Source organism: Petromyzon marinus, chromosome 77 (genome assembly GCF_048934315.1).
Source record: "Petromyzon marinus isolate PM22_M1 ecotype Great Lakes invasive population chromosome 77, UKy_Petmar_22M1.pri1.0, whole genome shotgun sequence".
NCBI lineage: Eukaryota > Metazoa > Chordata > Hyperoartia > Petromyzontiformes > Petromyzontidae > Petromyzon > Petromyzon marinus.
The window spans coordinates 5,663,738-5,688,413 of record NC_133743.1 but is presented as its reverse complement, the minus strand read 5'-3'; the positions used below and the strand labels follow the sequence as shown (position 1 = coordinate 5,688,413).

The 24,676-nt window shown below is 50.6% G+C and overlaps 1 protein-coding gene across 1 annotated transcript in view; it reads left to right on the top strand.

The window, feature by feature from the left end:
- Positions 1 to 3,530, top strand: part of LOC142907338 (uncharacterized) — a 34,141-nt gene extending 30,611 nt beyond the window's left edge. Inside the window, exon 4 of the mRNA XM_076056757.1 lies at positions 2,711 to 3,530. Within this exon, the coding sequence (XP_075912872.1) occupies positions 2,711 to 3,219 (509 nt within the window). The 3' untranslated portion in view covers positions 3,220 to 3,530. The remainder of the gene's footprint in view (positions 1 to 2,710) is intronic.
- The last annotated feature ends 21,146 nt before the right edge of the window (positions 3,531 to 24,676 follow it).

Here is a 24,676-nt window from a genome sequence, read left to right as displayed (position 1 = left end):
ACACACTTACTCACAGGTACACACACACTCACACACTCACTCACACACACTCTCTCACACACTCACTCGCTCACACACTCACTCACACACACAGGTACACACACACACAGCTACACACAGACACAGCTACACAAACACACAGATACACACAGCTACACACACAGCTACACACAGACACAGCTACACACACACCTACACACAGCTACACACACATACACGCACAGCTACACACAGACACAGCTACACACACACAGCTACACACACACACAGCTACACACACAGCTACACACACATACACACGCAGCTACACACAGACACAGCTACACACAGACACACGCAGCTACACACAGACACAGCTACACACAGACACAGCTACACACAGACACACGCAGCTACACACAGACACAGCTACACACAGACACACACAGCTACACACAGACACAGCTACACACACACAGCTACACACAGCTATACACACAGACACACAGCTACACACAGACACACGCAGCTACACACAGACACAGCTACAAACTCACAGCTACACACACGCAGACACAGTTACACACACAGCTACACACACGCACACAGCTACACACACAGCTACACACACATAGCTACACACACACATACAGCTACACACAGCTACACACACACACAGCTACACACAGACACAGCTACACACAGCTACACACACACAGCTACACACACACAGACACAGCTACACACACACAGCTACACACACACACTCACCACACTCACACACACTAACACACACACTCACCCACACACTCACACACACACTCACACTCACTCACTCACACACTCACACACACTCACACACTCACTCACACTCACTCACTCACACACTCACACACACTCACACACTCACCGACACACACAACAACAACCGCCATTCGCCACTAAGTGGCGGTGACGTCACCACGACGCTTGTGCCAGGCTATGTGCACCTTGAGGCCACGTGAAGTGTCGAATGCCCGCTGGCAGGCGGTCACGGGGCAGACCCAGGTGCCACGGGTCGACTGAATGAGATGACTGAGATGACTGGCTGGTGCACCACCTGTGCCCCCTACTGTGCCAACCTGCTGTGCTTTAGCCACCCGGCGCTCCGCTCGTTGTTGTGAGCGTTGCTCCTCCGCCCTCCGTTGTTGCTGGAGGGTGACTGCCTCCAACTGCCCAGTAGCAGCGTCCTTCACGAGCCTCCTCCACAGAGGCCGATCTTGACACCGCTGGTACCGGTCATCGGCAAGTCCACTCAGCTCCACGTCCTCCTGTACCACATCACTCCATCTCTTCTTTAGCCCGTACCGCGCCCGTTTAGCCCCCTCGATCCGGCCGAACAAAAGCTGTTTAGGCATGCGGTGGCTGGGTATGCGGGCTACATGACCCAGCCAACGCAGCCTTGCCTGCCGGAGGTGCTCACCGATGGGACCTTGCCCAGATCTTTCAAGGATTTGTGAGGTTCTCACACAATCCAGCCTGGTTAAACCCAGGATGGATCGTAGTCAAGCTAGCCTAAATGTTTCTAACCGGCGAAGATGTTCCATTAGGGGGGTCCACGTTTCGCAAGCGTAGAGAAGGGAGGGAATGACCGTGGCCGAGAAGACCTGAAGCTTAGTGCGGAGTGACAGACCAGGTAGCTTCCACACAGCGTTACGCAACCGATGAAAAGATATTGCCGCTCGACTGATTCGGAGTGAGACCTCTGCTGTTAAACTGTAGCCGGTCATAAGCACAGTGCCCAGGTATGGGAAACGCTCCACTCTCTCCACAACTGCCCGATCACCGATTGGGAGTTGTGGGGGTGGAGTGTCCGATGTTACAAAATACCCAGGCAGGTGCTTAGTTTTTTGTGGGGCTGATGGTAAGGCCCCATCTCTTAGTGGCACGCTCCAGTCTCAGCAGCAGCATCTCCAACTCCTCTTCTGAATGAGCAGCTATTACCAAATCATCGGCATAAATGACGTGGTTGAACAATAGGGAGCCATCCCTTGACTGCACCCGGGCATCGATCAGCCTCCCATTATATCTGTATCAAATGGAGATTTCCCCGGTACAGCTATTGAAGGCTTCACTAACTATGTGGTCAAAATAGATGTTAAATAATGTGGGAGCCAGAGGACATCCCTGTCGCACCCCAAGGTGTACAGGGAATGGCTCTGACTCCCGGCCACGTAGTTTTACCCGGGCCCGCTCACCATCATGAAGGTCCTTAATGATTGTGAGCAGAGGGTCAGGTACTCCGAAAGCACGAAGAACAACCCAGAGCCCAGGCCTACTGATGGTATCGTAGGCCTTGACCAGGTCAATAAAGCAGAGATGTAGGTCTTGTTGGAATTCCCTAAACCTCTGCTGTAGCAGATGGACAGAAAATATGGCATCTGTGCAGGACCGCCCTTTCCTGAAACCACATTGGGGCTCCGCAAGCCTCTCCTCAGCGTGCCTAGCAAGGCGATGTTGAATAATCCTTGCCAGGACCTTTCCCAGCACACTGTGGAGTGAGATGCCCCTGTAGTTGTTACAGTCTGTGCGGTCTCCCTTCTTAAAGAGGGGGACCACCAGGGCATCCTTCCAATCCTGCGGAACCCGTCCAGTGGTCCAGACTGTTGTTATGATGTCATATAGGGCAGTCTTATTGTGGAGATTCGAGGAGTAAGGATCTCTGTAGAACTTCACTGAACTCTCTTTGCAGTCCCCAGCAGCAGCCGCAGCAGCAGCAGAGGATCATCCAACAACAGCAACATCCACCTCGACAACCACCACAGCATCAACTTTAACAACAACTCCAACAACAACTCCAACAACAAATTCAAAAACAACTCCAACAACTCCAACAACTCCAACAACAACTTCAACAACAACAACTCCAACAACAACAACTCCAACAACAACTCCAACAACAACTCCAACAACAACTCCAACAACAACAACTCGAACAACGACAACTCCAACAACAACTTCAACAACAACTCCAACAACAACAATTTCAACAACAACTCCAACAACAACTCCAACAACAACTTCAACAACAACTCCAACAACTTCAACAACAACTCCAACAACAACAGCTCCAACAACAACAACTCCAACAACAACAACTCGAACAACAACTCCAACAACAACTCCAACAACAACTTCAACAACATCGACCACCACCCCTCAACAACTTCAACCACCGCATCATGGCCGCCCTCCGCATGACGTCAGCAGCGACGTCACTGCCGCTGCTGACGTTGCTGTGGCTGCTGGCGACGTCACTGCCGCTGCTCCGCGCGTCGCCCCTCCCCCACCGTGACGTCGTCGGGGGCGGCGGCCCCACCCCCGACGACGTCACGGCGGGGGAGGGGCCCTATGACGTCACGGCGGGCCGCGCGTCACGCGCCCACGGCCTCGACGGCGGCCTCGACGGCGATGACGTCATCCGCAGGCTGGGCGGCTACGACGTCACGGGCGACGACTCCGATTGGCCAGAGGCGAGCGGGTGGGGCGGCGATGACGACGCCGATGGTGTTGACGGTGGTGATGATGGTGATGATGGTGTTGTTGACGAAGCCGCTGACGGTGATGACGGTGATGATGATGATGTTGCCGAAGCCGCTGACGGTGATGGTGATGATGATGGTGTTGCCGAAGCCGCCGACGGTGACGATGATGACGGTGATGATGATGGTGTTGCCGAAGCCGCGGACGCCGCTGACGACGACGGTGCCGATGATCGCCTTGCTGACGGCCGTCGTCTTTACGTTCGCCACGACGTCGTCCCCGATGACGTCATCGACGGCGCCTCCTCCTCCTCCGATGACGTCATCGGAGACGACGACACCGTGGACGTCATCGTCCCGCCGCGGGGCCGCCCGGCCCCCCGTGCCGCCCGCGTGGACTTCAGGCTCCAGCTGAGGCCTCGCGGCTTCGGGCCCAAGCGGCCTCGGCGCGGATCCAACCCGGCCTCCCGGTCGTCGTCGTCGTCGTCGATGACGTCATCGTCGTCGTCGATGACGTCATCCTTCCTGCAGCTGCTGCTGCTGAGGCGACTCCTGGTGCCGTCCGCGGAGTTCGAGTTTGCGCTGGAGAGGGCGTGACGTCAGCGTCGGCAGCGGCGTCATCGGCGTCGGCGTCATCAGCAGCGTGATTAGCTGCAGCATCATAGCATCGTCATCATAGCAGCAGCATCATAGCAGCAGCATCATAGCAGCATCATCATCATAACAGCATCATCATAGCATCGTCATCATAGCAGCAGCATCATAGCAGCATTATCATAGCATCATCATCATAACAGCATCATCATAGCAGCAGCATCATCATAGCAGCATCATCATCATAGCAGCATCATCATCATAGCAGCATCATTTATAGCAGCAGCATCATAGCATCATCATCATAGCATCATCATCATAGCAGCATCATCATTTATAGCAGCAGCATCATAGCATCATCATCATAGCATCATCATCATAGCAGCATCATCATTTATAGCAGCAGCATCATAGCATCATCATCATAGCATCATCATCATAGCATCATCATCATAGCAGCATCATCATTTATAGCAGCAGCATCATAGCATCATCATCATAGCATCATCATTTATAGCAGCATCATCATCATAGCATCATCATAGCAGCATCATCATCACCATCATCAGCAGCATGTTAGTGTGTGTGTGTTAGTGTGTGTGTTAGTGTGTGTGTTAGTGTGTGTTAGTGTGTGTGTTAGTGTGTATGTTAGTGTGTGTGTTAGTGTGTGTATGTTAGTGTGTGTTAGTGTGTGTGTGAAGAATGCCCTGGTGGTCCCCCTCTTTGAGAAGGGGGACCGCACAGACTGTAACAACTACAGGGGCATCTCACTCCTCAGTGTGCCGGGAAAGGTCCTGGCAAGGATTATTCAGCATCGCCTTGCCAGGCACGCTGAGGAGAGGCTTGCGGAGCCCCAATGCGGTTTCAGGAAAGGGCGGTCCTGCACAGATGCCATATTTTCTGTCCGTCTGCTACAGCAGAGGTGTAGGGAATTCCAACAAGACCTACATCTCTGCTTTATTGACCTGGTCAAGGCCTATGATACCATCAGTAGGCCTGGGCTCTGGGTCGTTCTTCGTGCTTTTGGAGTACCTGACCCTCTGCTCACGATCATTAAGGACCTTCATGATGGTGAGCGGGCCCGGGTAAAACTACGTGGCCGGGAGTCAGAGCCATTCCCTGTACACCTTGGGGTGCGACAGGGATGTCCTCTGGCTCCCACATTATTTAACATCTATTTTGACCACGTAGTTCGTGAAGCCTTCAATAGCTGTACCGGGGGAATCTCCATATGGTACAGATATAATGGGAGGCTAATCGATGCCCGGGTGCGGTCAAGGGATGGCTCCCTATTGCTCAACCACGTTATGTATGCTGATGACTTGGTAATAGCTGCTCAGTCAGAGGAGGAGTTGGAGACGCTGCTGCTGAGACTGGAGCGTGCCACTAAGAGGTGGGGCCTTACCATCAGCCCCACCAAAACTAAGCACCTGCCTGGGTATTTTGTACCATCGGACACTCCACCCCGACAACTCCAATTCGGTGATGGGGCAGTTGTGGAGAGAGTGGAGAGTTTCCCATACCTGGGCAGTGTGCTTATGACTGGCTCCAGTTTAACAGCAGAGGTCTCACTCCGAATCAGTCGAGCGGCAATATCTTTTCATCGGTTGCGTAACGCTGTGTGGAAGCTACCTGGTCTGTCGCTCCGCACTAAGCTTCAGGTCTTCTCGGCCACGGTCATTCCCTCCCTTCTCTACGCTTGCGAAACGTGGACCCCCCTAATGGAACATCTTCGCCGGTTAGAAACATTTAGGCTGGCCTGCCTACGATCCATCCTGGGTTTAACCAGACTGGATTGTGTGAGGAGCTCACAAATCCTTGAAAGATCTGGGCAGGGTCCCATCGGTGAGCTCCTCCGGCAGGCAAGGCTGCAATGGCTGGGACATGTAGCCCGCATGCCCAGCCACCGCATGCCGAAACAGCTTTTGTTTGGCCGGATTGAGGGGGCTAAGCGGGCGCGGCACGGGCTAGAGAAGAGATGGAGTGATGTGGTACAGGAGGACGTGGAGCTGAGTGGACTTGCCGATGACTGGTACCAGCGGTGTCAAGATCGGCCTCTGTGGAGGAGGCTCGTGAAGGATGCTACTGGGCAGTTGGAGGCAGTCGCCCTCCAACAACAACGGAGGGCGGAGGAGCGACGCTCACAACAGCGAGCGGAGCGCCGGGTGGCTAAAGCACAGCAGGTTGGCACAGTAGGGGGCACAGGTGGTGCATCAGCCAGTCATCTCAGTCAGTCGACCCGTGGCACCTGGGTCTGCCCCGTGACCTCCTGCCAGCGGGCGTTCGACACTTCACGTGGCCTCAGGGTGCACATAGCCTGGCACAAGCGTCGTGGTGACGTCACCGCCACTTAGTGGCGAATGGCGGTTGTTGTTGTTGTTGTTAGTGTGTGTGTGTTAGTGTGTGTGTACGTTAGTGTGTGTACGTTAGTGTGTGTGTGTATGTTAGTGTGTGTGTTAGTGTGTGTGTTAGTGTGTGTGTGTTAGTGTGTGTGTGTTAGTGTGTGTGTTAGTGTGTGTGTGTTAGTGTGTGTGTTAGTGTGTGTGTGTTAGTGTGTGCGTTAGTGTGTGTGTGTTAGTGTGTGTGTGTGTTAGTGTGTGTGTTAGTGTGTGTGTTAGTGTGTGTGTTAGTGTGTGTGTGTTAGTGTGTGTGTGTTAGTGTGTGTGTGTTAGTGTGTGTTAGTGTGTGTGTGTTAGTGTGTTAGTGTGTGTTAGTGTGTGTATGTTAGTGTGTGTGTTAGTGTGTGTGTTAGTGTGTGTGTTAGTGTGTGTTAGTATGTGTGTGTTAGTGTGTGTGTTAGTGTGTGTGTTAGGAGGCCGTGTGCTCGGTGGCAGATGACGGTAGAGAGCTCTGCGTGTAGATCTGAGCTACCCATCGGAGGCCGTTTGACTGTGGGGAGGGCTGCGTGCAGATGCAGCACTTGTCGTAGTTATAAAAAGAGAGAGTGAGAGAGAGAGCGAAATGTGTGTTCGTGTGTGTGTTAGTGTGTGTGTTAGTGTGTGTTAGTGTGTGTGTGTTAGTGTGTGTGTGAGAGGGGGCAGAGAGAGAGAGGAGGTAGAGAGAGAGGGGGGGGTAGAGAGAGAGGGGAGGGGTAAGGAGAGCAAAACAGAATAAAAAATATTTTGTTGTTGGGTCTTTCATTTAAAAGGGGGGAGGGGGTTTACATAAAGCAAAGCATAAAAAAACAAAAAAACCGAAATGATGAACGGAGCAAAGTGCCGACTACACCGAGCATCTTCTCGTTTCCTGTGATCGTAAAAAAAGAGTGGGAGAGAAAGAGAGAGAGAGTGAGTGAGAGAGTGAGAGAGTGAGTGAGAGAGTGAGTGTGAGAGTGAGTGAGTGAGAGAGTGAGAGAGAGTGATAGAGAGTGAGTGTGAGTGAGAGAGTGAGTGAGAGAGAGAGTGTGTGTGAGTGAGAGAGTGTGAGTGAGAGGGTGAGTGAGAGAGTGAGTGAGTGTGAGTGAGTGTGAGTGAGTGAGAGAGTGTGTGAGAGAGTGAGTGTGAGAGAGTGTGAGAGAGAGAGTGAGAGAGTGAGTGAGAGAGAGAGTGAGAGAGTGAGTGAGTGACAGAGAGAGAGTGAGTGAGTGAGTAAGACAGTGAGTGAGAGAGAGAGTGAGTGAGTGAGTGTATGAGTGAGTGAGAGAGAGAGAGTGAGAGAGAGAGAGAGTGAGTGAGTGAGAGAGTGAGTGAGTGAGTGAGAGAGTGAGTGAGAGAGAGTGAGTGAGTGAGTGAGAGAGAGAGTGAGTGAGAGAGTGAGTGAGTGTGAGTGAGTGAGAGTGTGAGTGAGAGAGTGAGTGATAGAGAGAGAGAGAGAGTGATTGAGAGTGAGTGAGTGAGAGAGTGAGTGAGTGTATGAGTGAGAGAGTGTGAGTGAGTGAGAGTGTGAGTGAGAGAGTGAGTGATAGAGAGAGAGAGTGAGTGAGTGAGAGAGACTCTGGACACTGCAGGGCCACACACGAACCGGGGGGGTGGGTGGGGTGGGGTTGGATGGACGAGCGAGCTGAACGCCTCGCAGCCGCCGTCTTCCCGCTGCTGCAACGAACAATCGGAGGGGGGCCTGGCCAAGCGGGGGGGCTGGGGGGGGGGCTGGGGGGGGGGCTGGGGGGGGCGGCCACCTCCGGCATTGCCTGGGGCGCCGGCGCCGGCGCTCCCGACGGCGTCCACAGCCGCGGGGGATTCCCGCGGCGCTCCTGAGACAATCACTCCCCTGGCCCTCACCGATCGGCGGGAGAGCCGGGAGATCGCTCCGTCCCTCTTCGTTCGGGGGAGAGCTGAGAGGGGGGGGGGGGGGGAGTCGCCGTGGCAGAGGAGGAAGGCGAGGCGAGCGGGCGACGGCCGCGCGCTCCGAGGGAGGGGCGTGGAGGCCGTGGAAGGACGAGGAGCAGGAGGACGAGGAGGAGGAGGAGTAGGAGGAGGACGAGGAGGAGGACGAGGAGGAGTAGGAGGAGGACGAGGAGGAGGAGGAGGAGGAGGAGGACGAGGAGGAGGACGAGGAGGAGTAGGAGGAGGACGAGGAGGAGGAGGAGGAGGACGAGGAGGAGGAGCAGGAGGACGAGGAGGAGTAGGAGGAGGACGAGGAGGAGGAGCAGGAGGACGAGGAGGAGCAGGAGGAGGACGAGGAGGAGGAGGAGGAGGACGAGGAGGAGTAGGAGGAGGACGAGGAGGAGGAGGAGGAGGACGAGGAGGAGCAGGAGGAGGACGAGGAGGAGGAGGAGGACGAGGACGAGGAGGAGCAGGAGGAGGACGAGGAGGAGGAGAAGGAGGACGAGGAGGAGCAGGAGGAGGACGAGGACGAGGAGGAGGAGGAGGAGGAGTAGGAGGAGGACGAGGAGGAGGAGCAGGAGGAGGAGGAGCAGGAGGAGGAGGACGAGGAGGAGGAGGACGAGGAGGAGGAGAAGGAGGGATCACAAGCTGGGTCCCGGCAAGGAGTTTGCGGAGGCGGGAGGCGATTGGCGGGGCGGGCGGGGCGGGCAGGGCGGGCGGGGCAGGCGGGGCGGGCGGGGCGCCTTTAAGCGGCGATTTTAATCGTCCTGCAAGGAATCTGGAGCTGGTCAGAGGAGGCGGCGGTGGCGGCGGCGGCGCTTGGAGGCCCTGCAAACGCAGGGCAGCCGTCCACGGACCCTCCGGTTAACGGGTCACCAGGGGCGACGAGGAGACCCGCGCCGACGGGGCGCTTGGCCGGTGGTGGGACGGCCGACGGTCGCCCCACCACCGGCCGTACGGTGCCAAGCGCCCGGTTTTTAGTTTTTTTATTTTTTTGTATTTTTTTTTGTATTTTAACCCGACCCCCCTTTTCGTAAGTGTCCGAGCCAGCCCCGGCGACGGCATCGGGGGGAGGATTGGACCAGCGGCTAGCGGCTAGCGGCTAGCGGCTAGCTTCTGGGAATTCCCGAGCTACCGCTAGGCTAGGGAATTCCCAGAAGCCAACCCCGGGGGTGGACGGGACCGAGGGAGCGAGAACGACCGTCAGCCACACCCGGGAGATGAATCTGCCCCAGCGGTGCGTGGGCAAGAAAGGGGGCTCGTCGCACGGGCAGACGGGAGAGGCGGGGATCGCCGCACGGCGGAGCCTGCCGGTTCACCGGCTACACCGGTTGGGGCGGGAAACCTTCCACGGGCGAGCCACGACACAATGGAGAGCCAAGGCAGATCGCTCGTACGCTCGGGGGGGGGGGGGGGGGGACTGAGCGATTTTGAGGGGTTGGGGGTGGGGGGAAATGCCCCGTTGCGATTTTTCTGACGGATATTGTGATCTGATTCGCGATTCCAGTGGTTTTTTTTTTGTTTAAGTCAAGCTTTCGGTCCAAGGGTCACCGTGCAATGGATTTAAAACACGCGATGGAGCGCTACCGCACGATACCGTCACGATATGAACCGCTCTCCATCTATATATATCTCTCTGTGTTCTGATGCAGGAATTGAGAACTTAAAGAAGGTACGAATTGCTTCCAACGTAGTATTTATTCGAAGGCTTTCATTCAAATAGAGCATGCGAGCGAAGAGCAATTGTTAGGTGAAATAAAGAAAATTTTAAAACCTCTTTGGTTCTTTCGTTGACGTCACGTCGTAGGTATAAGATCAAATAAATCACGACGTTTCGGGTGCAACACAACACAAGCGTCCACCATCAGGTGGGAAAGCGTGGGCCTGCTGCTGAGGCTGAGTGTTTTAAAAGGTTTGAAATGAGTGCAGCCCAAGGGTTATAAAAAAAATAGTGGCCGGGGCTAGCGATGTTAACGTGAGAAGTTAGCGTGGAACTGTGAGTTTTAATAAACAATAAAACAATCCCACTGCACTATACACTACACTATACACTACACTACACCACACTATACACAATACACTACACTATACAATACACTACTATATACTACACTACTATACACTACACTACTATACACTACACTATACACTACACTATACCCTACACTGTACAATACACTACTATACACTACACTATATACTACACTACTATACACTATACTATACACTACTATACACTACACTATACACTACACTATACACTACACTGTTTACACTACACTATATACACTACTATACACTACACTATACACTACACTATACACTACACTGTTTACACTACACTATATACACTACACTATACACTACACTTTACACTACACTATACACTACACTATACCCTACACTGTACAATACACTACTATACACTACACTATATACTACACTACTATACACTACACTATACACTACACTACTATACACTACACTATACACTACACTGTTTACACTACACTATATACACTACACTATACACTACACTTTACACTACACTATCCACTACACTACTATACACTACACTATACACTACACTACACTGTACAATACACTACTATACACTACACTACTATACACTACACTATACACTACACTATATACACTACACTATACATTACACTGCATACACTACACTGTATACATTACACTAGACACTGCACTATACACTATATACACTACACTATACACTATATACACTACATTATACACTACTATACACTACACTATACACTACACTGTTTACAGTACACTATATACTACACACTACACTTTACACTACACTATATACACTACACTACACACTACACCATACTCTACACTATACACTACTCTATACACTACACTATACACACTATACACTACACTATATACTACACTATACACAACTATACACTACACTATATACACTACACTATATACACTACACTATATACACTACTATACACTACACTATACACTACACTATACACTACTATACACTACACACTACACTATACAATACCCTGTACACTACACTATACAATACACTATATACACTACACTATACTATCCACTTCACTATACAATACACTATACACTACTATACATTACACTATATACACTAACTATATACACTACACTACTATACACTACACTACTATACACTACACTATACACTACACTATACCCTACACTGTACAATACACTACTATACACTACACTATATACTACACTACTATACACTATACTATACACTACTATACACTACACTATACACTACACTATACACTACACTGTTTACACTACACTATATACACTACTATACACTACACTATACACTACACTATACACTACACTGTTTACACTACACTATATACACTACACTATACACTACACTTTACACTACACTATACACTACACTATACCCTACACTGTACAATACACTACTATACACTACACTATATACTACACTACTATACACTACACTATACACTACACTACTATACACTACACTATACACTACACTGTTTACACTACACTATATACACTACACTATACACTACACTTTACACTACACTATCCACTACACTACTATACACTACACTACACTGTACAATACACTACTATACACTACACTACTATACACTACACTATACACTACACTATATACACTACACTATACATTACACTGCATACACTACACTGTATACATTACACTAGACACTGCACTATACACTATATACACTACACTATACACTATATACACTACATTATACACTACTATACACTACACTATACACTACACTGTTTACAGTACACTATATACTACACACTACACTTTACACTACACTATATACACTACACTACACACTACACCATACTCTACACTATACACTACTCTATACACTACACTATACACACTATACACTACACTATATACTACACTATACACAACTATACACTACACTATATACACTACACTATATACACTACACTATATACACTACTATACACTACACTATACACTACACTATACACTACTATACACTACACACTACACTATACAATACCCTGTACACTACACTATACAATACACTATATACACTACACTATACTATCCACTTCACTATACAATACACTATACACTACTATACATTACACTATATACACTAACTATATACACTACACTATATACACTACTATACACTACTACACACTACACTACTATACACTACACTATATACACTACACTATACACTACACCACTACACTATACACTACACTATATACACTACTATACACTACACACTACACTACACACTACACTATACACTACACCATACACTACACTACTACACTATACCATATACACTACACCATACACTACACCACTATACTAGTGCTGTACCAGTAACCAATTGGCGCGTTCTCTTCACGTGACGAACCTTACCGGTGGACTATTCTCCCCACTACACTATACACTACACTATACACTACACCACTACACTAGTGCTGTACCAGTAACCAATTGGCGCGTTCTCTTCACGTGACGAACCTTACCGGTGGACTATTCTCCCCACTACACTACACTATACACTACTATACACTACACTATACACTACACTATACACTACACTACTACACTAGTGCTGTACCAGTAACCAACTGGCGCGTTCTCTTCACGTGACGAACCTTACCGGTGGACTATTCTCCCCACTACACACTACACTACACACTACACACTACACTACACACTACACTATACTACACTATACACTACACTATATACACTACTATACACTACACTACTATACACTACACACTATACACTACACCATACACTACACTACTATACACTACATCATACACTAAACTATACACTACACAATACACTACTACACTATACACTACACTACTATACACTACATTATACACTACATCATACACTACACTATACACTACACCATACACTACACTATACACCACACTATACACTACACCACTACACTACACTACTACACTAGTGCTGTACCAGTAACCAATTGGCACGTTCTCTTCACGTGACGAACCTTACCGGTGGACTATTCTCCCCACTACACACTACACTACTACACACTACACTATACACTACTACACTATACACTACTATACACTACACTATACACTACACTACTATACACTACACTATACACTACACTACACACACTACACTACACTATATACACTACACCACACACTACACCATACACTACACCACTACACTAGTGCTGTACCAGTAACCAATTGGCGCGTTCTCTTTACGTGACGAACCTTACCGGTTGACTATTCTCCCCACTACACTACACTATACACTACACTATACACTACACTACTATACACTACACCACACACTACACCATACACTACACCACTACACTATACACTACCCTATACACTACTATACACTACACTACTCTATACTACACTATACACTACACCACACACTACACCATACACTACACCACTACACTAGTGCTGTACCAGTAACCAATTGGCGCGTTCTCTTCACGTGACGAACCTTACCGGTGGACTATTCTCCCCACTACACTATACACTACACTATACACTACACTACACCACTACACTACACCACTACACTAGTGCTGTACCAGTAACCAACTGGCGCGTTCTCTTCACGTGACCAACCTTACCGGTGGACTATTCTCCCCACTATACACTACACTATACACTACACTATATACACTACACCACTACACTAGTGCTGTACCAGTAACCAACTGGCGCGTTCTCTTCACGTGACGAACCTTACCGGTGGACTATTCTCCCCACTACATACTACACTATACACTACACTATATACACTACACTATACACTACACCATACACTACACCACTACACTAGTGCTGTACCAGTAACCAATTGGCGCGTTCTCTTTACGTGACGAACCTTACCGGTGGACTATTCTCCCCACTACACACTACACTACACTATACACTACACTATATACACTACACTATATACACTACACTATATACACTACACTATATACACTACACTATATACACTACACTACTATACACTACATTATACACTACATCATACACTACACTATACACTACACTATACACTACACCACACACTACACTATACACTAGTGCTGTACCAGTAACCAATTGGCGCGTTCTCTTCACGTGACGAACCTTACCGGTGGACTATTCTACCCACTACACTACACACTACACTACACACTACACTACACTATATACACTACTACACTATACACTACTACACTATACACTACATTATACACTACACTACTATACACTACACACTACACTATACACTACACTACTATACACTACATCATACACTAAACTATACACTACACAATACACTACTACACTATACACTACACTACTATACACTACACTATAGTACTACACTATACACTACTACACTATACACTACACCACTACACTATACCATATACACTACACTACTACGCTAGTGCTGTACCAGTAACCAATTGGCGCGTTCTCTTCACGTGACGAACCTTACCGGTGGACTATTCTCCCCACTACACTATACACTACACTATACACTACACTACACCACTACACTACACCACTACACTAGTGCTGTACCAGTAACCAATTGGCGCGTTCTCTTCACGTGACGAACCTTACCGGTGGACTATTCTCCCCGGGGCCGGCCAAGGGTGTTGCTGCTTGCCCGACGAGGCCGCGGCTTCCACAGCGGAGGCCCTTCTCCGGGGGCTACGCAGCTGCGCAAGGCTCCCTCACCCACCAAAAAATACAATCCCACAAACTACTGCCAGGGCATTTGCAACACGCGCCGGGTGGGGGTACCAAGACCGGTCCGACCGCCGCCACCCACCCCCCCCGCTACCGCCCTCGAACGAGAGGCGTGGCGGAGAGGCGTGGCGGAGAGGCGTGGCGGGGAGGCGTGGCGGAGAGGCGTGGCGGAGAGGCGTGGCGGAGAGGCGTGGCGGAGAGGCGTGGCGGGGAGGCGTGGCGGAGAGGCGTGGTGGGGAGGCGCCACATCGCACCTCGCCCAAGTGCGTCGCTTGGCGTCGTTTCAGGCGGCCGCGGTAACGTTGGCAGGCGCGCGCGCGACACCCACGGGATTCCCTCCGCTCGGCGGGGAGCCGAGAAGCCGCGCGATTGGACGGCCGAACGAGCCCGGCCACCGCCACCCGCCACCCGCCAACCGCCAACTGCCAACTGCCACCGCCAACCGCCTCCACCACCCGCCACCGCCAACCGCCACCGCCAACCGCCACCACCAACTGCCACCACCAACTGCCACCACCCTTTTTTGAGCTGCCGTTTTGTATTTACAAGAGGTGGTCCTTTCTTGAGCTGCCGTTTTGTCTGTGTAAGATGTCTGTGTAAGATGTCTGTGTAAGATGTCTGTGTAAGATGTATGTGTAAGATGTATGTGTAAGATGTATGTGTAAGATGTCTCTGTAAGATGTATGTGTAAGATGTATGTGTAAGATGTATGTGTAAGATGTATGTGTAAGATGTTGCGCGATTGAGCTGCCGCTCTCGCTCTGGCCCCTCCCCCCCTCCAACCGGATTTCCTATTTAAGCTTCTGTTCATCCCTCCGGCTCGCCCCCCTCTCTCTCTGCCTCCCTGTCCGTCTTTCCTCCTCCCTCCTTACCTCTTGGTGGACTTGTATATGTATTTCTACTGACCGTGTACCTCGTATTTTTATGCTGGTATGTGCAAGCCAAAGGTTGAACACGAAATTTAACACTCCTCTGAAATTCGTGGTCCGCCAGGAAGTGTCTAAACCGTGTTGTTGGCCTGACTGGATGTGCTTCACGTAATGTTTTTTTCCGGTGTGTTCAATTCTCATCTCTCATATTTTTGTGTTTGTATTTACCTCCGTGATTTGTTCTTGACACCTGATGAAGATCGCTCGCGTTTGTGATCGAAACGTCGTGATTGTTTTTTAACACAATTTTATTGTATTTCTACATACGTGACTTTACCGAAAAAACCAGTGAGTAAGGTGACAACAGTTGGTGCGATATAAATCGATTTGCATTTTAATGAGGGAAATAAGTATTTGACCCCCTCTCAATCAGAAAGATGTCTGGCTCCCAGGTGTCTTTCATACAGGTAATGAGCTGAGATTAGGAGCACACTCTTAAAGGGAGTGTTAATCTCAGCTTGTTACCTGTATAAAAGACACCTGTCCAAAGAAGCAATCAATCAATCAGATTTCAAACTCTCCACCATGGCCAAGACCAAAGTGCTCTCCAAGGATGTCAAGGACAAGATTGTAGGCCTACACAAGGCTGGAATGGGCTACAAGACCATTGCCAAGCAGCTTGGTGAGAAGGTGACAACAGTTGGTGCGATTATTCGCAAATGTAAGAAACACAAAAGAACTGTCAATCTCCCTCGGCCTGGGGCTCCATGCAAGATCTCACCTCGCGGAGTTGCAATGATCATGAGAACGGTGAGGCATCAGCCCTGAACTACACGGGAGGATCTTGTCAATGATCTCAAGGCAGCTGGGACCATAGTCACCAAGAAAACAATTGGTAACACACTACGCCGTGAAGGACTGAAATTCTGCAGCGCCCGCAAGGTCCCCCTGCTCAAGAAAGCACATATACATGCCCGTCTGAAGTTTGCCAATGAACATCTGAATGATTCAGAGGACAACTGGGTGAAAGTGTTGTGGTCAGATGAGACCAAAATGGAGCTCTTTGGCATCAACTTAACTCGCCGTGTTTGGAGGAGGAATGCTGCCTATGACCCCAAGAACACCATCCCCACCGTCAAACATGGAGGTGGAAACATTATGCTTTGGGGGTATTTTTCTGCTAAGGGGGCAGGACAACTTCACCGCATCAAAGGGACGATGGACGGGGCCATGTACCGTCAAATCTTGGGTAAGAACCTCCTTCCCTCAGCCAGGGCATTGAAAATGGGTCGTGGATGGGTATTCCAGCATGGATGGGTATTCTAACGACAGCCTCGAAACCTTAATGACTTGGAGAAGATCTGCAAAGAGGAGTGGGACAAAATCCATCCTGAGATGTGTGCAAACCTGGTGGCCAACTACAAGAAACGTCTAACCTCTGTGATAGCCAACAAGGGGTTTGCCACCAAGTACTAAGTCATGTTTTGCAGAGGGGTCAAATACTTGTTTCCCTCGTTAAAATGCAAATAAATTTATAACATTTTTGACATGCGTTTTTCTGGATTTGTTGTTATTGTCTCTCACTGTTCAAATAAACCTACCATTAAAATTATAGACTCATTATTTCTTTGTCAGTGGACAAACGTACAAAATCAGCAGGGGATCAAATACTTTTTTCCCTCGCTGTATGCTGATGATTTGGTAATAGCTGCTCATTCAGAGGAGTTGGAAACGCTGCTGCTGAGACTGGAGCATGCCACTAAGAGATGGGGCCTTACCATCAGCCCCACCAAAACCAAGCACCTGCCTGGGTATTTTGTACCATCGGACACTCCACCCCCACAAATCCCAATCGGTGATGGGGCAGTTGTGGAGAGAGTGGAGAGTTTCCCATACCTGGGCAGTGTGCTTATGACCGGCTCCAGTTTAACAGCAGCGGTCTCACTCCGGATCAGTCGAGCGGCAATATCTTTTCATCGGTTGCGTAACGCTGTGTGGAAGCTACCTGGTCTGTCGCTCCGCACTAAGCTTCAGGTCTTCTCGGCCACGGTCATTCCCTCCCTTCTCTACGCTTGCGAAGTGTGGACCCCCCTAATAAAACATCTTCGCCGGTTGGAAACATTTAGGCTGACCTGCCTACGATCAATCCTGGGTTTAACCAGGCTGGATTGTGTGAGGCGCTCACAAATCCTTGAAAGATCTGGGCAAGGTCCCATCGCTGAGCACCTCCGGCAGGCAAGGCTGCGTTGGCTGGGTCATGTAGCCCGCATGCCCAGCCACCGCATTGCCCAAGCAGCGTCTGTGTGGCTACATAGAGGGGGCTAAACGGGCGCGGCACGGGCTAGAGAAGAGATGGAGTGACGTGGTACAGCAGGACGTGGAGCTGAGTGGACTTGCCGATGACCGGTACCAGCGGTGTCAAGATCGGCCTCTGTGGAGGAGGCTCGTGAAGGACGCTGCTACTGGGTAGTTGGAGGCAGTCGCCCTCCAACAACAACGGAGGGCGGAGGAGCGACGCTCACAACAACAAGCGGAGCGCCGGGTGGCTAAAGCACAGCAGGTTGGCACAGTAGGGGGCACAGGTGGTGCATCAGCCACTCAGTCGTCTCAGTCAGTCGACCCGTGGCACCTGCTGGGTCGGTCCTTCGACCTGCCAGCGGGGGTTCGACACTTCACGTTGCCTTACCGTGCACCTAGCCTGGCACAGGCGCCGTGGTGACGTCACCGTCACTTCGTGGCAAATGGCGGGTATTGGGATGTGTCTGTGTGTACATGCGTATGTGGGAGCGGTGACGTAGCGGTTAGCGCTATGCTGCGCTATGAACCCGCCGACCCGGGTTCGATTCCCGCTCACGGCCAACAGCAGTGACGATTATCTGAACCGGTCCCGGGCCTCCCCTAGGTCGACTCGGCCTCAAATGAGTACCTGGTGCGGTGCGTAAACATCGCCACCGGGGAGACAAAGGCGGCCGGGCGTGGTGCTGGCCACCCACCCCCTCGTGTGCTGTGCCGGTCTTCATAGGTGCTCGCTAACAGCACTTGCCCCAACAGTCTGTTACAGGCTACACGGGGGGGGGTTTTGTCCGTGTATGACAGTATATGTATGCTAATGGGGTATGTATGCTGGTGTGTTTGTATGGTCAACCAAGTTATGTATGCCGATGATCTGGTGATTGCTGCTCACTCAAGAGGGGGAGGAGTGTGCCACTAAGAGGTGGGGCCTTACCATCAGCCCCACCAAAACTAAGCACCTGCCTGGGTATTTTGTACCATCGGACACTCCGCCCCCCACAACTCCCAATCGGTGATGGGGCAGTTGTGGAGAGAGTGGAGGAGTTTCCCATGCCTGGGCAGTGTGATTATGACTGGCTCCGGTTTAACAGCGGAGGTCTCGCTCCGGATCAGTCGAGCGGCAATATCTTTTCATCGGTTGCGTAACGCCGCTGTGTGGAAGCTACCTGGTCTGTCGCTCCACACTAAGCTTCAGGTCTTCTCGGCCACGGTCATTCCCTCCCTTCTCTACGCTTGCGAAACGTGGACCCCCCCTAATGGAACATCTTCGCCGGTTAGAAACATTTAGGCTATACACATTAAACGCGGTGTGTGTGTGCGCGCGTGAGCGTTTGTGTCGGCAGGGCGGAGGAACCGGGGCGAGGGTCAAGGGAGTAATTCACATTCTTGGCTCTTTCGGTAAAGTCACCACCACGTTGAAGGGAAACAATAAAATAATAAAAAATATATATAAAACAGTTTAACACGTTAGGCTTTCGCGACCAATATTATTCATCATAAAGGTTTTTGTGACTTTACCGAAAAAACTAAGAATATGAATTACTGCAGTCACGAAAGCTTTAAATCAATATTTGTATTTTGTCAACGTGACACTTTTTTTGCTGATTGGCCTTGTCGGGTGGTGGAGGGTTACGACACATTTATAAATAAACGCGATCTAACCCACAAAAACCTTTATTATGTATATATATAAAACAAGAAAAATTCTCACGAACGTTTCGACCATAGCACAAACGATTTATGCGAACCGACGCACCTGATGACGACCGTTTGTGTTACGGTCGAAACGTCGTGAGAAATTTTTGTGTGTTATTGTTTTATATATGTATATTAATTATTATTTTATTTTAAAGCTTTCGTGACTGCAGTAATTCATATTCTTAGTTTTTTTTCGGTAAAGTCACGTTGAAGAGAAACAACAAAATAATATAAAATATATAAAACAATAAAAAAAAACATTCTCACGACGTTTATATATATTTCATTATTTTGTTGTTTCTCTTCAACGTTGACTTTACCGAAAAAACTAAGACTATATAATATTATTTTATTGTTTCTCTGGTCCTCGCTGTGAAGTCACGTGGGTCGAGAGAGAGAGAGGGAAAAAAAACCACGTGTTCACGCACGGATCACCGCGACGTTTCGATCGCAGGCGACTCGGCAGAATCGCCCTTCGGGGGGACTGCCTGTGGACGAGGAGTTGCGTTGGGGTCCGGCGATCGCGAGAAATCCGTCGGGCTCACAATCGCCGCCCGCCTCTCTCTTGCTCCGACGCGGCAACAACAACGCCTCGTCCCGCAGCAGGCAATCGGATTCTCTCGCCCCGAAGAAGAGAAACGAAAGCTTCAGATCCAAGAAAGAACAAAAGCGGCGGGAGAAGCGGGGAACCCGCGGGGAACCCTCGGGGACCCGGACCCACCCGTCGCCGCCTTCTTCCGGGCAGTTGCCGGCCGTCCCGGTCGGCGCTACACGGGGGTCGGGGTGCTGTGCTCAGGCGAGGCTAAGGCGACCGAGGGGATCGCGAGGACGGACCCCGTGAACCCGAGGGTGGTTCAAATAAAGAAGGCGCCGCTGCTCCTGAAACGCCTCGTCTGCCCGCACCTCTGGCACGACGTGTATGCGTGTTAGTGTGTGTGTTAAGTGTGTGTGTTAAGTGTGTGTGTTAAGTGTGTGTGTTAGTGTGTGTGTGTTAAGTGTGTACGTTAGTGTGTGTATGTTAGTGTGTGTTAGTGTGTGTGTTAAGTGTGTGTACGTTAGTGTGTGTTAAGTGTGTGTGTTAGTGTGTGTTAAGTGTGTTAGTGTGTGTGTTAGTGTGTGTGTTAGTGTGTGTTAGTGTGTGTGTGTTAGTGTGTGTTAGTGTGTGTGTTAAGTGTGTGTTAAGTGTGTGTGTTAGTGTGTGTGTGTTAAGTGTGTGTGTTAGTGTGTGTGTTAGTGTGTGTTAAGTGTGTGTGTGTGTTAGTGTGTGTGTGTTAGTGTGTGTGTTAGTGTGTGTGTGTTAGTGCGAGTGTGTGGGGAGCGATGGTGTTAGCGGTTAGCGCTACACGCTGCGCTATGAACCCGGCGACCCGGATTCGATTCCCGCTCACGGCCAACACCAAGTGGCGATTATCTGAACCGGTCCCGGGCCACCCCTAGGTCGACTCGGCCTAAAATGAGTACCTGGTGCGGTGTGTAAACATCGCCACTAGGGAGACAAAGGAGGTCGGGCGTGGTGCTGGCCACCCACCCCCTCGTGTACCGTTCCGGCCTTCATAGGTGCTCGCTAACAGTACTTGCCTCGACAGTCTGTTAAGGCTATATGGGGGATCTTTGTCCGTGTGTGTTAGTGTGGGGGCTAAACGGGCGCGGCACGGGCTAGAGAAGAGATGGAGTGATGTGGTACAGGAGGACGTGGAGCTGAGTGAACTTGCCGATGACTGGTACCAGCGGTGTCAAGATCGGCCTCTGTGGAGGAGGCTCGTGAAGGACGCTGCTACTGGGCAGTTGGAGGCAGTCGCCCTCCAACAACAACGGAGGGCGGAGGAGCGACGCTCACAACAACGAGCGAAGCGCCGGGTGGCTAAAGCACAGCAGGTTGGCACAGTAGGGGGCACAGGTGGTGCACCAGCCAGTCATCTTAGTCAGTCGACCCGTGGCACCTGGTTTTGCCCCGTGACCTCCTGCCAGCGGGCGTTCGACACTTCACGTGGCCTCAAGGTGCACATAGCCTGGCACAAGCGTCGTGGTGACGTCACCGCCACTTAGTGGCGAATGGCGGTTGTTGTTGTTGTTGGTGTGTGTGTTAGTGTGTGCGTTAGTGTGTGTGACCACATCTACAGCACTGACATTAACGGGGCACCATCAACACCACCACCACCACGATCAACACCACAACCACCACCAACATTTTCAACACCATCACCAGCATCATCACCATCAACACCACCACCATCACCACTACCATCATCATGATCATCATCACCACCACCATCACACAGGTGCGGTTGGACAGCTATCTGGGTCGGTCACACAGAGGAAGGAGGAGGATGGGTGGGGGTGGTGTCATGGGGCACGGCAAAGCTTGGGACCAAACTGGGAGTGGTGGTTTGCGGGCAACATCTGGCGCAGCGCGACGCATGTTTTTGCGTGTGATTATTATTCGTTTTTTTGTTTTTAATCTTAAAACCGTGAGGCTCGTACAAAACTCTTGTCGCGACGCGCGCAGGGTACGGCAGTCACACGCGTGGTAAGGTACTCAAACACACGTGGTAAGGTACTCACACACGTGGTAAGGTACTCAAACACACGTGGTAAGGTACTCACACACACGTGGTAAGGTACTCACACACGTGGTAAGGTACTCACACACGTGGTAAGGTACTCACACACGTGGTAAGGTACTCACACACGTGGTAAGGTACTCACACACGTGGTAAGGTACTCACACACGTGGTAAGGTACTCACACGCGTGGTAAGGTACTCACACGCGTGGTAAGGTACTCACACGCGTGGTAAGGTACTCACACGCGTGGTAAGGTACTCACACGCGTGGTAAGGTACTCACACGCGTGGTAAGGTACTCACACGCGTGGTAAGGTACTCACACACGTGGTAAGGTACTCACACACGTGGTAAGGTACTCACACACGTGGTAAGGTACTCACACACGTGGTAAGGTACTCACACACGTGGTAAGGTACTCACACACGTGGTAAGGTACTCACACACGTGGTAAGGTACTCACACACGTGGTAAGGTACTCACACACGTGGTAAGGTACTCACACACGTGGTAAGGTACTCACACACGTGGTAAGGTACTCACACGTGTGGTACGTTACTCACACGTGTGGTACGGTACTCAGAGGTACGTTACTCACACACGTGGTAAGGTACTCACAAGTACGTTACTCACACCCGTGGTACGTTACTCACACGTGTGGTAAGTTACTCACAGGTACGTTACTCACACGCGTAGTACTCAACACTCACGGTACGGTACTCAGAGGTACGTTACTCACACGCGTGGTACGGTAATCACACACGTGGTAAGGTACTCACACACGTGGTACGGTAATCACACACGTGGTAAGGTACTCACACACGTGGTAAGGTACTCACACACGTGGTAAGGTACTCACACACACGTGGTAAGGTACTCACACACGTAGTAAGGTACTCACACACGTGGTAAGGTACTCACACGTGTGGTAAGGTACTCACACACGTGGTAAGGTACTCACACACACGTGGTAAGGTACTCACACACGTAGTAAGGTACTCACACACGTGTGGTACGGTACTCACACACGTGGTAAGGTACTCACACACGTGGTAAGGTACTCACACGTGTGGTACGTTACTCACACACGTGTGGTACGGTACTCACACGCGTGGTAAGGTACTCACACACGTGGTAAGGTACTCACACGTGTGGTAAGGTACTCACACACGTGGTAAGGTACTCACACACGTGGTAAGGTACTCACACGCATGGTACGGTAATCACACACGTGGTAAGGTACGTTACTCACACACGTGTGGTAAGGTACTCACACACGTGGTAAGGTACTCACACACGTGGTAAGGTACTCACACACGTGGTAAGGTACTCACACACGTGGTAAGGTACTCACACGTGTGGTAAGGTACTCACACACGTGGTAAGGTACTCACACACGTGGTAAGGTACTCACACACGTGGTAAGGTACTCACACACGTGGTAAGGTACTCACACGCATGGTACGGTAATCACACACGTGGTAAGGTACTCACACGTGTGGTAAGGTACTCACACACGTGGTACTCAAGCGTGTCACTCATGCATAGGACGGGTGCACGCACGCACGCGCGCGGCACTGTACTCAATCGTGCTACGGCACTCCTGCGATACGGTCCTCACGAGCGAGGTCCTCACGAGCGAGGTCCTCACGAGCGAGGCACGGTACTCACGAGCGAGGTACTCATGAGCGAGGTCCTCACGAGCGAGATGAGGTCCTCACGAGCGAGATACGGTCCTCACGAGCGAGGTCCTCACGAGCGAGGCCCTCACGAGCGAGGTCCTCACGAGCGAGGTCCTCACGAGCGAGGTCCTCACGAGCGAGGCCTTCACGAGCGAGGTCCTCACGAGCGAGGCCCTCACACGAGCGAGGTCCTCACGAGCGAGGTCCTCACGAGCGAGACACGGTCCTCACGAGCGAGGTCCTCACGAGACACGGTCCTCACGAGCGAGGTCCTCACGAGCGAGGTGCTCTACACGCCAGCGAGCGGTACTGGATTCACACACACACGCGCGCCACTGTACCCACGCGCTGCTGCTCACTGTTTTGC